An 18,733-nucleotide genomic window follows, 5' to 3' on the forward strand; every position below is an offset into this window, starting at 1 on the left:
AGCGCTCAGAACGTGATGGAGAAGAATGACGCGATGAACGTGCACTACTGTGTTGAATGTAATAGACGCGGCGTGGAGAGCGTCTACAGGACCCATATCTAGATGACCGCCCCGGTGAACGAGATCGTGAACGGGATTGTTATGCTTCTAGATATACTGTGTCTCTGTAATTGCGCCGTCTGTACGTGACATGGATCGGAGAGACACTATAGTCACGATACCGTGCACGCCTTGGTGGTGATGGAGATGGTCCTGGTGAGAAAACTGGAGAGGCAGACCTGTCCCTCCCATGAGTTTTGATAGTGCTTTCCTAGGTATTGAGGCATTGTCAGTGTCCATGGCAACTGGAGAGCTCTGCACAGAGTGAAAACAGAGCGGTGCTGGGGAGATCAGCTGCAGCTGCTCTGCTGTCGGTGTCAGCAGAGCACCCGGTGCCGACGTCATCAAATCTGCAGGTGGCGCCATGTCAGGAACCTGCACGCCTGAGTTCGGTGCCGCCAAGGCCGGTGCCGTCACAAGCGGTGCCACTGGAGCCCACACCGCTGAAATTGATGCCGCTGAACCCAGCACCGGCTGGCTCATCAGTTTCAGCGTCGGCGCTGTAGCGCAAGCCGGCGAAGCTTAAGCCAGTGCCACCAATGCTGGCACTGAAGCAGCCCGAGCCCTTGGCATTTGTGATCCCTTGTCGCCAGCGTCAGTAGAGCGTCGGGACCCTGTGGGGGTCACTTTGGGGGCTGCCAAAGCCCTTGAGGCTGCCGGAGGGAGGGAGCGAGTCGGGGACAGCTTTGCCCTCTTTGAAGTAGCCGGTCCAGGAGAAGCCGCTCTCCTTTTACAAGTAGTAGTTTTTGCTGCGGCTGACGAGGGTAACGGGTCAGGCTGTAGTGCTTTATCAAAGGACATCATCCGGAGCTTTAACTCCCGCTCTCTGCGGGCTCTGGATGTGAGCTTGCAACACCGAGTGCACTTTTGCGGGATATGAGATTCGCCCAGGCACCTTATGCAAGCATCATGGCCATCAGCCGCCGGCATAGCTTCGCGGCAGACTGAGCATTTTTTAAAACCAGGAGACCCGGGCATTGCTAGAAACAGAAGAGGGTGGCTGGATGCCGACACAGGCTCCTTGTCAATTTCAGTTCTTTAGCGCTTAGCCGTAGCACTGAAGGAATTGATCTGAAGAGAAAAACTTTTTTTTTAAAGGATCAATGAAACTGTAGAACAGGAACTCGACTAACCCTAAAAGTAACTATTTACACTGAAAAAACTAACTACTAATGTTACTGAGAGACATAGATATGAGAACACAGGGAGCTCCGACCGCGACCTGAGGTGGTTGAGAGGAACTGGCGGTTGCCAGCCTGCACGTGGCTGATCAAAGGCGCGAACGGTGCTTTGAAGGAGCGCGCATGCGCGGGCTGGCAGAGCACGGCTATGAAAATTCTCCAAGCCACAGTGCCAAGATGGGACCCGACACCTAGAGTGGAGCACCCACGGGGCCACTCGAAGAAGAAGGGATGTTTTGGAATAACGGGTTATTTTGAAATTTGGCTCTGTGTAGACAGTTCCAAATTACAAAATAAGTTGTTTTGAAATAAGTTCAAAATAAAATACATGACTTGTGTAGCTCAAATTACGTATCTTATTTTGAACTATGGTACAGTGCAGATGTAGCCTTGAGCGGGTCTTGTTAGAACTGAGAGGGATTGATAAAACAGTGGTCTGAATTGTAGCTATTAATACAGGGAAAGTGACATAATCCCCTAAACCACCAAAAGGGCAGATATAGACTGAAAAAATGGGGTTGATTTGGAATCTGTCCATATTCAATATGACAGCAAATATACGTTTAGTTCTTCTCTGCATTCTGCTCCTGCTAAGAGCAGGAATAAATTCCATAGCATGTATACAAATGACTGGTTCACGTATGTAAACGTAAACACAAGGGCTACATCTATACTACACATTGTTGCGTAAGAAGATATGCAAATGAACTGCGGCGATGAATATCGACGTGCCTCATTTGCATACCTAATGAGCCGCTATCTTTGTGGAGGGGGCTTTCGTGCAGGAAGGAGCTGTCTACACTGCTCCTTCTTGCGCAAAAAACCCCTTTTGCACAGGAGCCGTTCTTCCTGAAAATAAGCGGCAGAACGGCTCTTGCACAAGAGGGGTTTTTTGTGCAAGAAGGAGCAGTGTAGACAGCTCCTTCTTGTGCAAAAGCCCCTTCCGCAAAATGACGGTTCATTAGTTATGCAAATGAGGTGTGGCGATATTCATCTCCATGCCTCATTTGCGTATCTTCTTGCGCAACAATATGCAGTGTAGACATAGCCTAGGGTTATATGTACTTCCCTCAGCTATGTGCCATGTGTCTCTCGTCATCTGCAGAGGTTTGTGACTTTCCACAAGAAGTAGAAACAGGGCAGCTAGCACCCACAGTATGCTCTTGCTGCTCCTTGAGGTGTATGTGCACATATGGCCAGCCAGTATTTGGCCCTTTGGCTCTACATTTTTATTTGCTGAGCACTGACCAGCTGCTCATAATATTCAGAACAAAAACATGAGCCATGCCCCCTCTACTGAGGACTTTAGAGCCAAAGAAGTCAAGCACATTCACTAACAAAAGCAGAGGAAGAACTACTTACCGGAGGCATGCTGCAAATGTTTTCCATTAAGCCTAACAGGTCAGGAGATGGTGACTGTGTCTTGCTAGCTGAGTAAGAAAGAAGAAGTTACTCACCCTGTGTAGTAACGATGGTTCTTCGAGATGTGTCCCCGTGGGTGCTCCACTCCAGGTGTCGGGTCCCGTCCCGGCGCCGCTGATCGGAAGTTTTCCATAGCCGTAGTTGGGCCGGACCGCGCATGCGCGAGCGGAGCGCGCGGCGTTCGCGCCTTTGCAACGGTCCGGCCCCCCCCCTTGTCAGTTCCTCTCACCGCTCGGTCCCTGAAAGACAAAGCAGAGAGACCCGGAGCGGGGAGGAGGGTGGGGCGTGGAGCACCCACGGGGACACATCTCGAAGAACCATCGTTACTACACAGGGTGAGTAACTTCTTCTTCTTCTTCGAGTGGTCCCCGTGGGTGCTCCACTCCAGGTGAGTACAAAGCAGTAACCCAGAACGCGCTCCGGGTCAATTATTTTCTACCGTGGACAGTACCGCAGAGGCTACTGCAGCGTCTGAAGCCCACCTCTTCGTTATGGCATAATGCCGTGCGAAAGTTATACTAGAAGCCCAAGTAGCCGCACGGCAAATATCCGCCAGGGGAACTCCCCTTGCAAATGCAGTGGAAGTCGCTACAGCTCTCGTGGAGTGAGCCCGAGGTAATGAAGGAAGAGGTTTGTTTCTAATTGAATGACATTCCATAATACAGAGTGTGATTAATTTTGCAATGCGTTGAGTGGAAAGTGCCTTGCCTTTCGATCTAGGTGCCAAAGATACCAACAACCTGTCGGTTCGTCTCCACTGGCGCGTTCTGTCTATGTAGAACGACAGTGCACGTCGGACGTCAAGTGTGTGGAACAGAGCGTCTCTACTGGAGGAATGAGGCTTGGGATAAAAGGTCGGAAGAACGATAGGTTCATTGATATGGAAAGAAGAACAAACTTTGGGGATAAAGTCCGGATGTAATCGGAGCGTTACTGTGTCCTTGGAAAAAACAGTGAAGGGGGGGCTTACCATCAGCGCCCCCAATTCCCCTACCCGTCTCGCCGATGTAATTGCAAGCAGGAAGATTGTTTTCATCGTTAAAATATGTAGCGAAACCGATGCCAAGGGTTCGAAAGGTGGGTGCATAATGGTATCCAGCACTAAATCGAGATTCCAGGAAGGAGAGGGCGCGCTTCGTGGCGGATATAAGTTTTGAAGTCCCTTCAAGAACCTTTTTGTAATTGCGTGAGAGAAGAGCGCAGAACCCCCTACTGGTTGATGAAAAGCACTGATGGCTGCCAAGTGCACTCTTAAAGACGAAAGCGTAAGACCTGACTCTCGTAAATCAAGGATGTAGTCCAAAACGTTCTGTAGAGGAGACGATAGGGGGTGTATATTGTTCTGAATGCACCAGTCAGAAAATCTCCGCCACTTTGCCAGGTAGGTATTCCGTGTAGACTGTTTTCTACTATGAAGAAGTACTGTCTTGACCTCTTCGGAGCATAGATTTTCATCTCCTTTCAACCAGTAAGAAGCCACGCCGTCAGATGCAGTGACTGCAGCCTGGGGTGTAACAGTGTCCCCCCTTCCTGAGTGAGGAGATCCTGATGGAGAGGAAGAAGGTAAGGTGGTTGAATTGACATCCTGTGTAAGAATGGAAACCAGGCTTGTCTGGGCCATGCTGGAGCTAGGAAAATGACCGTTGCTGCCTCTAACCTGATTTTCTCTAGTGTTCTGGAGATAAGCGGCGTGGGAGGAAACGCATACAGAAGTGCTTTCTTCCACCTGATCAGAAACGCATCGCCGAGAGAGCTCTTGCCGAGCCCCGCTCTCGAGCAATATAGGTGACATTTCTTGTTGTCGTATGTTGCAAATAGGTCTACCAGTGGAGTACCCCATCTCTGGAATATGGCAGATAGAATGTCTGTCCTTACTTCCCACTCGTGATCCGTGGGAAACTGTCTGCTGAGGGAGTCTGCAATCACATTGGCGGTGCCAGGTAAGTACGATGCTGTTATGCTTACGTTGTTCTGTATGCACCAATTCCAGCACCGCACTGCTTCGGCGCATAGGGAACGTGATCGTGCTCCCCCTTGTCTGTTGACATAATACATCGCCGCTACGTTGTCTGTCAGTATCCTTACTGTAAGCCCTCTGATCTGGGGAAGAAAGTGTTTGCATGCGTAGAAGATTGCTCGAAGTTCCAACAGATTTATATGCAGACGTCTCTCGTTGAGCGACCATTTGCCCTGTATTCGCTCGTTGTCCATATGGGCTCCCCAGCCTATGAGCGAGGCATCCGATGTTATCTGCACTGTTGGTTGCTGTCGATGGAATGGAACTCCCGTGAGAAGGTTTCTCGCTTCTGTCCACCACTGCAGCGATCTCTGAACATGTGGAGGTAACCACACTAGCTTCTGAATGTCGTGCCTCACGGGGACGTAAACCGTGGATAGCCAATGCTGAAGGCTCCTCAAGTGGAGGCGTGCATGAGGAACTACTGCTGTGGCCGCTGCCATGTGCCCGAGGAGACGAAGGCAATTGTGTACCGATATGGTCATGTTGCCAGTGAGTATAGTGACAAGATCCTTGATTGCCTGAAATCTTTCTTGCGGTAAGTAAGCTCTTGCCATGCGTGAGTCTAGGTTTATCCCTATAAACCTTATAAACTGAGTTGGAATAAGTGTCGATTTCTGCTTGTTGAGAAGGAGGCCGAGTGATTCGAAAGTTTGTTCGACCATCGCCACCATTTGTGACGCTTCTCGCTGCGTGGCGCCTTTTATTAAACAGTCGTCCAGGTACGGATATATTATCACCTGTAACCGACGCAGATAAGCTGCTACGACGGCCAGGGTCTTTGAAAACGCTCTGGGTGCTGACGCCAGCCCGAACGGTAGAACGCGATATTGAAAGTGATCGTGGCCTATCATGAATCGTAGAAAACGTCTGTGCGCAGGATGTATTGTGATGTGAAAATACGCATCTTGTAAATCGAGGGCAGCGAACCAATCGTTTAAATCGAGGGACGGTATTATGGAATTCAGGGTCACCATTTTGAAACGCTGTCTGCGAAGATAACGATTCAAACCTCTTAAATCGAGAATGGGCCTCCAACCCCCCGTTTTCTTTTCCGTTAGAAAGTATCTGGAATAAAACCCTCTTCCCTTGAACTGATCGGGGACCCTCTCTATTGCTCCGATATCCAGGAGACGATGAACTTCCTGTTGCAAGAGATTTTCTTGAGATGGGTCCCTGAACAGGTATGGGGAGGGTGGGGTGGTGGGGGGGATGGAGGTGAAAGGAATGGTGAAGCCGTTGTTTATGACTTCCAGTACCCATTTGTCCGTTGTTATCTCGACCCATTGGTGGTAGTAAGGTCGTAAGCGGTGGTGGAACATGGGTTTGTCCAGGTTGATTGGTAGTGTGCGCTTGCCCTCGACCAGGGAGTCAAACTTGCTGCTTTGAGGCAGCCGTGCCTGTCACTCTAGGTGGTGGTGGACGCCTCCGCTGGGGGCGCTGTCTCGATCGCGCCTGGTCGAAGGGGCGATTCTGCTGTCTCCTCGACTGATAGTCATACCGTCTCTGGTATGGGAAATAACGCCGGCGACGGAATGGTGGTGCGTACATGCCGAGTGTGCGAAGCGTTGTTCTTGAGTCCTTCCCAGTATGAAGGATCTCATCTGTTTTCTCCGCAAACAATTTTATCTTATCGAACGGGAGGTCTTCTACCTTGGAGTGCAGCTCCTTAGGTACCGCGGCCGTGGCGAGCCAAGAAGATCGCCTCATTGATACCGCTGTTGCTACTCCCCGAGCCGCTGTATCAGCTATATCCATAGCTATCTGAAGATTGGCCTTTGAACACGCATAGCCCTCCTTGAGAATAGACCGTAGTAGCTCCCTGTCTGTCTCTGATGATCTCTGAGACAGCTCAGTAAGCTTTGTTATACTATCAAAGCTATGATTGGCTAGGAGAGCTGTGTAATTCGCTATGCGAAGGAGCAACGTGGCTGATGTGTAAACCTTACGGCCAAAGGCATCCAGTTTCTTCGCCTCCTTATCAATGCCAGCATTTTTCAGCTGCGGGTTCTTAGCCCTTTGGAGAGCTGCGTCGACCACCAGCGAGTTTGGTTGCGGGTGAGTGAAAAGAAATTCTGAATCTTTAGACGCTATAAAATATCGCTTTTCTGCCGGTTTTGACGTTGGTAGAGTCGAAGCCGGGGTACGCCAGATTTCCGCAGCTGATTGGAGGATAGCCTCGTCCATAGGCAAGGCGACCTTAGATTGTTGTTTAGGGTTTAGGTTCCTCCAGAGCTTGAATTGTTTCGTTGGAGTGTCCAATATCTGAACCTCCTGAGATTGGGCCACTCTCCTAAACAGATCTTGAAAGTCCTTTGTGTCGTCTGGGGGAGATGGTTCCCCTTCAAACAGTGCGTCGTCAGGGTAGGATGACGACATATCTTTTTGTGACATATTGTGCAGCTGATCGTCCACATCCGATATCTGCCCTTCCTCAGGCTCAGATAGCTGGACTGAAGGTGAGTGGGTGTGCTGTCGAGATGACGCCCCCTTCCAGTCCTTAATTGGTGATAATTGTCGCGATTCATGAGGGGTATGACAACAACAATGGCCAGGACGATAGTGATGCCTTTCATATTCGGATACTTGATGGCCCCTATGATCAGGATGATCAGGCGAAGACCTTCGGGAGGAGTATCTACTGGCATACCTCCTATGATAGGATCTTGGGGGGGAATAACTTGGTGAACGAGATCTATATGATGATTCCCTATAATAACGATGACATCGCCCGTGACGATCAGAATAACGAGACCTTGATCTGCATCGCGGGGACCTTGTTTGGTGATGAGAAGATGTGCGATGAGTAATGCTTGGTGAATGAGAGGGAGAGATTGAAGGCTCGAGTGAGGGTGAAATTGAATGCCTCGTGACAGATTTCTTAGCAGCCTTAGTGGGGACTGCAGAGACAGAAGGAGTCTCTCCCCCTTGCACTGATAAAGAAGAATGGGCAGGGGGAGGACTAAGCAGGACTGCTTCGTGCTGCTGTGTTACTGCCCTAGCCGGCACCCCAGGCAGCTGTTCTTGCGGTGCCGTTGCAGCTGCAAGCTGATCGGCCGGTGCCGAGTCGGCACGGAGGGGGGCGCTCTGTTTATTATGCTCACTGAGCTCCGCGGTGCCGTGTGGCAGGGTTGCATCCGGTGCCGGACCCGGTGCCGGCTTACCCTGACTCAGTGCCGGCATTTGCGGTGCCGTTCTGACTCGCGGCTGGGCAGACTGCCGCGGCTCCAGCCCTTGGAGCGGTGCCGAGCGCTGCTTGTCAGTTGCGCTCTCAGCGGGACGTATAGCCGGTGCCGATGACGTGCGGCTTGATGTTGCCGCCTGCGGCTTATTTGATCTCTCCGGCTGTCTCGCGGCCCCGGAGGCTCCCTGTTTATGTCCCTGAGACACACGGGACAATGAGGGGGGCGGGAGGGAACGGGCAGGGGAAGCCCTTTTCTTTTGCGTTCCCGTTGCCGGTGGAGACTTCGCTCTGTTATCGTGCCCTCCGGGCGCTCCTGATAGATGTTGCTCAGAAGGCTGTAGCGCTTTATCACAGAGGAGGAGCTTTAAGCGCATATCCCTTTCTCTCCGCGCTCTGGGAGTCAGCTTTGCGCAATGAGAGCATTTTTGCGGGACATGCGACTCTCCCAGGCATCTGACACAGGCTTCATGCCCGTCGGAGGCAGGCATAGCCTCCTTGCAGTGTATGCACCGCTTAAAACCTGGTGAGCCAGGCATAATCTCCCTCTCTCGTCCTCTTCTTGTTTTGTTTGTTGTTTTTTTTTTTTTTTTTTTTAACTACTATTCTTTATCTTCGTCTGTTTTCTTTTTCTTGTCTTTCTCTCTTTTTTTTTTTTTTTTTTTTCTTTTTTTTAGTCGGTCCTGTGAGGAGAGAAACGGCGTTCCGCCAGCGACCACGGGCGGCTGAGAGGAACTGACAAGGGGGGGGGCCGGACCGTTGCAAAGGCGCGAACGCCGCGCGCTCCGCTCGCGCATGCGCGGTCCGGCCCAACTACGGCTATGGAAAACTTCCGATCAGCGGCGCCGGGACGGGACCCGACACCTGGAGTGGAGCACCCACGGGGACCACTCGAAGAAGAATGTATATTTTGACAAGGAACTTTTTCAAGGAGTGCACAGGGAGAGTTCACCTAAATAGGATGGAGAAAATGTTCCAATCATGGATGTTAATGTGGAAGAAAGTGCAGAAATGGGAGTCGGGTATGAAGTATCAGCAGAGAAAAATGTGAGAGTAGACACAGATAAGGCTGATAATGTAAGTGGCAGCAGAGTTTTGTAGAACTTAGAAAGTTCATGGACTAGATAGTAAGACATATATATCTTAACCTTTAGCACATAATAGGAGTAGAGTTGAAATTCCACTCAAGAACAAATGTCTGGGTTTTTGTTCTCCAAACATAGATTCTTCCTCATGTGAAAAGCTATTAAACCATTTTTCCATAGAGATTTGGAATAAGAGAGTGGGATGTACATTTGAAATTCCTAATCTGTTTGTTTTGTGCAGCATGTCATATGAAAGAAATTATATGTCAAGCAAAATAATCAAGTGACAAACCAAAATAACTAATGACAAACCAAAATCAATGAAGACCTGTCTTCGGTGCCTGTCTTCCATTCTAATGGCCATCATTAAATCTAAAAGTAGTTTAAATAGTATCACTTTTTTGAATGCGAAGTGGAATCCTTTGTACAGGAAAGTAGGAGACAAGGCTGTTTTGGTTATTTCCAAACACATAATTCACTAGAGGTAGGTCTGTTCTGCATGGCTATTTTGGGATATCTCTGAAATTGCCATGCAGTGTAGACATACCCCTAGTAACTCCTAGATACCTCTGGTATCCCAAAATACCCACCCCACGTCTACACAAGCCTCCTATTATTTCGAAATATTTTTCAAAATAACAGGCACGCTATTTCACCATCCTTGTTGCATGAGAGTTATGGGATGGCTCAAAATAGTGCATTATTTTGAAATTTGGTGCTGTGTAGACATGCCAAATTTCAAAATAAGCTATTTTGAAATAGATTCAAGATAAGATACACAATTTGCGTAGCACAAATTGTGTATCTTATTTCAAGTTTAGGGTGCTGTGTAGACACCCAAAGGGACCATAAGTCTGTTCTCTTGAGACAGTCAGGGTTTTCCAGCCATAGGCTGAAAGGAAGAAAAATCGATTGTATCCATTAAGAAGACTAGTTCCTCAACAACCTATAAGTAATCACACCAAAAAGCATTTTAGCTCCATTTTATGTTTCCAAGTGGATCATGGAAAACATTTTTTTTCTTAATGGATGAAAATAGATATTAAATAGAACTCCAGGAAAAGTGTTGGATTTTGTTTCTTGTAAAGTGAACAATCTATATTTAGTTTAGAGTTTTCTTTCCAGTTTCTGATGTCTTACTCTTTGTAGAATTAATAATACCCTCTGCACAGGAAGGATCACAGTATGTGTAGAATGATACTTGTCAGCCAATTTAACAAAAATATAACCTTTTGGAAATGTTAACAGCTCTATAACAGTTATTTTAACCTTTCACTCCTCTTTGATGTAATAATATACTTTCCTTTTTTATACAAAGCAGCAGAGATAATTCATCCAGCTTTTGCGATACATAAACCAGTTGTAGGAAGGACAATTTTCTGAGACTAGTAACATCATGGAAGCTAGGTGAGTTTTCTTCTGGGTCCCTACATAGTCCCTGCTACATTATAAGTATTAAAGCTTCTTCCAAGTAATGCTCATAAAGACTTCAATCCTGCAATTCTCCTATGCACATGTTTAATCTTAAGCACATAAGGAGTCCCATTTATTTGTCTGAGACAATCCACATGCTTTAAGTTATACACTTTTTTGTTAAATTTTTACATAAATATTATAAGAATACATATACAGTAATAGGAAATGGACATAAATCCATATGGCAGGAACAAGTGTATGCTATTTATTTTGAAATAATTTATTGGCATTTCCTATATCTTTTCAAACGCATCCAAGTTCTGCATTTGTGCTCAGACATGCTCCATTAAATGGCTGTCTCTGGTTAACTTGAGAGTATATAGTTCTTATAGTTCTTTGAGATCCTGTTGGGTTTGCACATCTTATCAGGATTGCTTTTGGATTGGGCCAAAGTGACTGTTGGCTCTCGGGCAAAACAGACAGACAGTGAGTCAGGACTTCACGTCTGCTCTTAGTTCTACCCTGACGTATGTAACCTTAGGCAAGTCATAAACCTCAGTATATTGATTTGGAAAATGGGAATAACAACACTTAATGCAAAGGTTAATGAGTTTGTGTTTGAAAGCACACTTGGAAACTTTGATATAGAAAGTCATTATTATTACCCCTGAGGAAATGGCATGCAGAGTAGTGAAGTAACCTGCCCAAAGTAATTTATGAAGTCTGTAGCAGGGTTTAGCCACATATAGTATCCAGCTTTCCTGATATCCAGTCTTGTGCCATGGCAGAAAGATTTTGTGGCTATCTGTGTTACCAGTGGCCATACTTCACTGGAAAGTCTCCCATTAACTTCAGTAGACTTTCAATCAAGCCGTATTGTCTTTTAACATTGCTTAGAGCTACTTAATTCAGATAGAGGAAAAATAGGTGAACATTTTTATACAGTGACCACAGTGAATTTGGGTTTATTGTATATAGTTCTTTAAAATATTTAGCTATTACAATTACTGAGCAAACCAGTAGAATGTATAATAAACTGTTGAATCGTTAGAGAATGTCCTTGTGCAGTTTTATTTTTTTTAAATAGAAAAAATGCAATGGTTTTAGAAATAGAAGAATGTTAACAATTTTTTTCTCATTAGTTGTACTTCATGGAATAGTGATAGAAATGTAGCCGTGTTAGTCTGGGGTAGTTGAAGCAAAATGCAGGACAATGTAGCACTTTAAAGACTAACAAGATGGTTTATTAGATGATGAGCTTTCGTGGGCCAGACCCACTTCCTCAGATCAAATAGTGGAAGAAAGTAGTCACAACCATATATACCAAAGGATACAATTAAAAAAAATGAACAAATATGAAAAGGACAAATCACATTGCAGAACAGGAGGGGGATGCGGGGGGGGGGGGAGGAAGGAAGGTAAGTGTCTGTGAATTGATGATATTAGAGGTAGGGAGAGTGGGATGTTTGTGAGTTAATGGTATTAGAGGTGATAATTGGGGAAACTATCTTGGTAATGGGTGAGATAGTTCAAATGTTTGTTAAGTCCTTGTTGGAAAGTGTCGAATTTTAACATGAATGACAGTTCAGAGGATTCCCTTTCAAGTGCAGATGTAAAAGGTCTTTGTAGCAGAATGCAGGTGGTTAAGTCCCACTCTCCCTACCTTTAATATCATCAATTCACAGACACTTACCTTCCTTCCTCCCCCCCCCCCCGCCCTGCATCCCCCTCCTGTTCTGCAATGTGATTTGTCCTTTTCATATTTGTTCATTTTTTTTAATTGTATCCTTTGGTATATATGGTTGTGACTACTTTCTTCCACTATTTGATCTGAGGAAGTGGGTCTGGCCCACGAAAGCTCATCATCTAATAAACCATCTTGTTAGTCTTTAAAGTGCTACATTGTCCTGCATTTTGCTTCATGGAATATGTTTTCTGAATTAGGTATTCTCTCTTCAAAGCCAATTTTGCATGAGCAGAAACTCATTCCTCAAAAAGATGTAATGATTTTAGTGGGACTAGATCTGGACAAAAAAATGCTGAACATGAGTCAAAGGAAAAGCTTCAGGAAGATTTCTGATAGGTGCATGTAAGCAGTAGAAATACTCCTGGGCCAATTTTTGGCTGTCCACTGTCCATGGTTGTACATTAAGACCAGGGTTCTGCAAATAGACAATACACTAGTGAGTTTGCACATGTGAGTATCCCAGGAGAATCAGGGCTTAGAAGACGTGAAAGTACAAGATGAGCAGGGAGTGGATTATTTTTGTTGTGATTTGGGCTCTCCACCACGTCTGTGGAATGGTCACTTTGCGGGACTGCTGTAATAGGGTTTTCTGCAGAACATTTCAGGGCATAGCCTGGAGATTATGCTACATGTTTGGACTCAGTCTCTCTGACAGGTTTAATAGATTTCTGTTTTTTGACTGGAATACCTGTTTGAAAAGGGGCCCTGATGGCTCTGGTCAGCACTGATGACTAGGCCATAAAACGTTCCCTGGCTCCACACAGTTCCCAAAAGCAGAGATATGCAGCACTTAGGCACAGGGACACCAGGGAGGCTCCATGCACTCCCCCTGCCCATCACCATTTTACACCATACTAGTTGCACAAAAACTTTCCCCGCCCTTTGATTACTGCAGAGTTGGCATACTCAGTTAATCTCATTTTGCTGTAGCCAATGTGTCTGTATTCAGTAGTAGCTCTCTAACTTACACCATGAAGCCTTATATTTCTGATCAATTTTTGGTTGCCTTTGGTTTACAGAGCTTTGCAAAGTTACTCACATTTTCATTCTGGTATTCTGTGACTCAATGTACCCTGCAGCCATGATTTACTGGTTTCTCAAATCTAAATTAAACATATGACTGGACTGTAACAATCTCCAGCACTGGACACAGTGGAAATGGACAAGTGAACTCAGTTAAAGGTATGGGTTAATATTTATATGGATTTTCAAGAATTTACAATTTCTAAGTTATAGAAAAACATCTCTATGGGGGGGAGGGGAATTAGCAACAGAGAGCTAGAGCTTTTGATGTTTCAGCCTCTTATTCATTGTCAGATTAGTTTTTAAAGTGAATTTTGTTGCCCTTTGAAAAGGTTGCTGTATGAGAACACTGGTGATTCAAAGGCCCATTCACAGATCCTTGGGATCCAAACAGGCAGAGGTCCTTTGTCTCCAAGCAGTCTCCCATCTTCCTCGAAACTATGATCCCCAGCAAGAATAAGGCTCCATACAAAAAATGAACACAGCTTCTGGGGGTATTACCTTCCTCTTCAGTTCATGCTGGGTAATGGAGAAGCACATGGCTAGTTCACATTTCCCATGGTCTCCTTCCTTGTGGATAGTGCCCTAATGGACAGTCTTTTCTGGGGTCTAGCATGAGAGAAAACCTCCACAAAAGTGGAAGATTCCTCCTTCCAAAAGGGAGCGAGATCATGCCACAGAGGGTTTTCTTTTGCAAGTGGATTCCAGTGGCACAATGTTGTCATCATTCTACAGACATGACATCCATACTAGCAATGTAAAATGGTGCTTAGACCATAGATGCTCCAATCCTGGCAAAGATGTATGTTTGTTAATAATTAAATGTGAAGTGTGGCAGTTGTTCTCAAACTGTCAAACTGAGGGTTGGGACCCTAAAGTGGGTTGGAACCTCATTTTAATGAGGTTGCCAGTGCCGGCATTCAACTGGATCTGGGGCCGAAGCCCATGCACCACCATCTGGGGCTGAAGACTTTGGACTTTCACACTGACGCTATTTTGGGAGGTGAGGCTCAAATGGGGTCTCAAGCTTCAGTTCCCCTTTGTGGGTCATGAAGTATTTTTTGTTGTGAGAAGGGGGTCATGATACAGTGAAGTCTGAGGACCCTGCTCTATGGTACATCCATTATGCCACAGTCTATCCCAGGCAGTAGCATCATTGGCCTGATTAAAAATTCTCTGAAGTCAGTGGAGAGGTTCCCATTGGACCAGGTCCCTTTTATTTGAAAGTAAGCTAGAAGGACCATCTCTAGGGGTGAGAAGGTAGTTCACTGTGCAGGCAAATGCTATATTTGTCTTTGCTGAGACTGACAAAAATGCCAGTTGGAATGGAGGTTTTTGTGATGTGGAAATTAGTGTCTTAAGAACACAATCTTATTTCATTAAGACTACCAAAGAGAATTCAGAAGATAAACATTTTTGGTCACACTCCTGGAGCAATCTTATTTGAGAAGAGGGGGAAGTGGAGCTATGCAGAGAACATTCCCAGAATCTGTAGGTTTACTTTCATGGATAAAAATATCATTCTGGGGATCCCAAATCAAAAGCCTTTTCATAGATATTCTGTTATGCAGTATTTGTTTAAAATGTTAGGGTAATGCAGAACATATGTAGCTAGCTGACTTATATAATATTCCCTTTTGTGTCTATGTTCATGGCTTCTGGAAATAGCTTAACTTAATCTTAGAGAAAGAGTATATTCATCTTTCAGAGTACAGAATGTACCAGATAGATTACCAATTCTGCTGCATCATTATGTCCCCATCAGAAGCCACACTGACATGCAACTGATAAAGGGAACTTTTAAAAAGGATTCTCTCTCTGGAAAATTCCAACTTTTCTATAACATAGAAAATGTAAACAATGTCTTATAAAAAGGAACCTTGAAATCGCAATGATTTCTTCATTAAAAGACTTACAAGGTCAGTTAAGGCCATATCATCTTTTAAAGATGCAATTGCTGGGAGTGCAGCCCACCTTCCTTTCAAGGGCTCCGATAATCCATAGGCGTAAGAGCAAGTTCTGTCCTCAGCCAGGCTTGTTCCAAGGAGCTGAGGAATAGAGTGTACTCTTCCCAAAGCAGGCTCCATTGGGGATCTAGCAGGACCCATCACTCACCCAGTCTCCAGTCCTCTATGCTTAGGCAGCCATCAGCACGGGTCTACTCATGGGAGATTCAGGTCACCAACTGAGATCTGCAGGAGACTATTTCTTCTGAGGCTGTCACTGTTCTCATAAGCAACAAAGAAAAGAAAAAATAACCAAAGGAAGCCAGCACACATTGCTGGTTTTCATTATGCTGATTTATGGGACAAATAATATTTGTGGTACTCAACTAGTTCTATAGCTAGTTGAATAACATTCATCAAACCAATTCACAGAAAATAGCAGTCCACATCAGATCATTTATTTGATGCCAAATTATTTCAGATGTTGAGTCAGCTATAATATCAACACACATGCAAGTACTTCCTCTTGTTTACATATATTTTTTTAAAGAGTAAAATTTATGCTCCCATTTTTTGAGTTGCTGAATTAAGTACAAATACAAGTACAACCACTCAAGCTATGGCCATACTGTAGCTTTCTTCCAGAAAAGCTTATGCAAATGAAGCGCCACATGGAATATCACCATGTTTCATTTGCATAATTAATTAGCAGCCGATTTTGCGCACAAGGCTTTTGCACAAAAAGGAGCTGTGTAAACACCCTCTCTTGCGCAAGAGCTGTTCTTCCTCATTTTTTCAGGAAGAATGGCTCTTACGCAAGATGGGGTTTTTGTGCAAAAAGGAGCCATTTACACAGCTCATTTTCGCACAAAAGCCTCTTGCGGAAAAACGGCTGCTTATTAATTATGCAAATGAAGCGTGGCAATATTCCACGCCGCGGTTCATTTGCATAAGCTTTTCCGGAAGAAGGCTACAGTGTAGCCGTAGCTTCTGGATGATGACAATTTACATCAAATGAAGGTGAGGTTCTAAGGCAATTTAAGCCAAATGAGAATCTGTCCCTCTTATTTAACAATTGTGTAATTTTTGGCCCATCTGGACTGGGCTTTGCTCAGCATCACTGTTTGTTGCATTGATCCTCAAGATTCTTTTATCTGTGCAAATATTATTCAGTGTTTCCTTCATTCACTATCCTTAAAATTCCTGCCATTTGTATGTGGGGTTTTTAGGGAGAGAGAAAAGGACATACAAGTTTGAAAGGGGTAGATCCTGAGATATTTGTCTTCATTTCAAGTAGTTCCATTCTGTTAACTACTAGCTGAAGACAAGAAGCCCATTTCTGTAACTTATCAGATATCTGTTTATCAAGATCCAGTCATGACACATAGAAGTTCAGTGCAATCAATACAATTTCAGTCTGTGTAAACAAGATTAAAACCACATTAAGACAGCAAGAATTAAAATAATGCTGTCAACCTTATTCTAGGGTACCTGAGGGAGTTACAGTTTGCATGAAAATAAAAAGGATCACAACAAATATGCCAATATCTAATTATCTTTGACAGAAGGGCATTGAGATTTGAAAAAGTTCTGACTTTTATTTACTGCACTGAAACTGACAATGCTTTCTAGGAAATTATAGGGGGGGAAGCTAACGAATCCTTTTCTATTTTCAATCACATATGGAATAGTGTTTTGATAGAAGATAGAATTTAACAGAAAATAACATCTCCATATGTTTTTGATCATTATATAGATTTTTAGAGAATGCTGTCCCTGTTGTAGGATTCTATAAATTTGTTCAAAAGCAAATGGAAAGATGATCACGCTAGTAAGTTCTCTACAGACCTGTTGATTTCATCCCTCTTACATTCTTCTAGAATTTTACAGTTGGAGTAAGAAATAAGATATTTTAAAGTGCATCCAGTGTGAGATTTGAAGATACTAAATTCACCACATACAGGATGCTCATGTTGTTATTGGGGTCCAAGTGCTTCTGCTTAAGTTTTTATATAAACTTGCATTCTGATATTAAGCCCTTATAGGCTGGCCAAGGTCTGGTTTGCAAACAATAGGCTAAATTCTACTGCATTATACCCTGCTGAAATCAATAGGACTGACTGGGATGTAAACCTGGAAAGAATAGACCTATTCTTAAGGCACGGTTTACATTTGAACACAACCCTCAATGCAGAGAGCTCAACTACTTTCACTATAAACTTGCCTCACTCAAATCCTTTCCAGGGGTTTTCTATTATTGCAATGTATGTTTGTTGTTTATGTTCCTAATGTAACATTCTTCCTTTCACTATGGTTATTCTATGGTTGTTCTCCAACTCTAGGGCTACGTCTACACTGGCCACCATTTCTGGAAAAGCCATGCAAATCAGGTAAGTCAGGATAGGGAAATCCGCGGGGGATTTAAATATCCCCCGCGGATTTAAATAAACATGTCCACCACTTTTTTTCCGGCTTTTCCCCAAGCCGGAAAAAAAGCGTCTAGACTGGCGCGATCCTCCGGAATCAAGCCTTTTTCCGGAGGATCTCTTATTCCTACTTTGAAGTAGGAATAAGAGATCATCCGGAAAAGGGCTTGATTCCGGAGGATCACGCCAGTCTAGACGCTTTTTTTCCGGCTTTTCCCCAAGCCAGAAAAAAAGCGGTGGACATGTTTATTTAAATCTGCGGGGGATATTTAAATCCCCTGCGGATTTCCCTATCCTGACTTACCTGATTTGCATGGCTTTTCCGGAAATTGTGGCCAGTGTAGACGTAGCCTACGAGTTTCTGCAAGATATTTTCATATGATAACAGCCCCTTCAGGGATGTGGTTTATCACAGTTCTGCAGCACTATTCCAGTGGAGCCTTGATTGGTAGCCTTTCGCCCTCATTCTACTTTCTCACATCATTTCCTTTCTGGGCATCAATTTTTCTTCGTTCCGTACCCCAGTAAGAAGTTTTGATTATTAATATACATCCTAATATACCCAATCATCATACTTGCATATGCTGACCCAATCTTTTTTCAGGGATATTGTCCAACTGATTGTTTCTGTAAATTATTAGCAGTATGAAATGGTATAATAAACACAGTCAAAAGAAAAAACTTCTGCTTACAATAACATACATATATTCCTGTGGGTATTATGGTTGGTCTAAAACAGGAAGTCCCATGATGATGAAAAGATGGACTTCATTAGGAAGCTTTTAAGCATTAAATGAGACCAAAGGCTGGAATTTTTGCCTCCCGGGTTACAATGCAGTTAAGACTTGGAAACAATTTAGAGAATTCCAACTGTTCCTTGCAAACTGCAAGGGATGGTTGTACTCAGTAACTTCATGTGAAGTGTCTAAACCAAGGGCCACTTTGGGTGGTCTTCTCTCTAACAATTGCTCTTACGTACCAATTCAGTGCATTCCTTTAAAGAGATGGAGGGTGATGGGGGAAGGGGAGGGGACTTGCTTGTATTTTTGTCCAGTGAAGTAGTTTATACAGTAAAGGAATTCCATGTGGCTGAAGCCAGAGCAAGCAAAAGGAGGATGGAAATATTTTATGGTCTTGTCAGTAAAGTGAATTCCTTTACTGACATTTTTTGAACTCTTTCTATTCATGAA

At 44.5% G+C, this 18,733-nt stretch overlaps 1 protein-coding gene across 2 annotated transcripts in view; it reads right to left on the reverse strand.

Moving 5' to 3' along the window:
- Window positions 1-2,286: 2,286 nt before the first annotated feature.
- Window positions 2,287-18,733, reverse strand: part of LOC106732083 (uncharacterized) — a 73,692-nt gene continuing 57,245 nt past the window's right edge. The window contains exons 4-5 of one of the 2 annotated variants that reach the window (XR_012903426.1): window positions 15,287-15,394; window positions 2,287-2,710 (exon numbers count right to left, since the gene is read on the reverse strand). Coding sequence is in view for 1 of the 2 variants with exons in the window: in XM_075927065.1 (XP_075783180.1) it covers window positions 6,091-8,439 (2,349 nt within the window). In the remaining variant the exon portion in view is untranslated. Of the gene's footprint in view, window positions 2,711-6,090; window positions 8,853-15,087; window positions 15,395-18,733 lie in introns of those variants that run through there. The other variant, XM_075927065.1, reaches the window with a different exon arrangement.

This window comes from Pelodiscus sinensis, chromosome 4 (genome assembly GCF_049634645.1).
Source record: "Pelodiscus sinensis isolate JC-2024 chromosome 4, ASM4963464v1, whole genome shotgun sequence".
Taxonomy (NCBI): Eukaryota; Metazoa; Chordata; order Testudines; family Trionychidae; genus Pelodiscus; species Pelodiscus sinensis.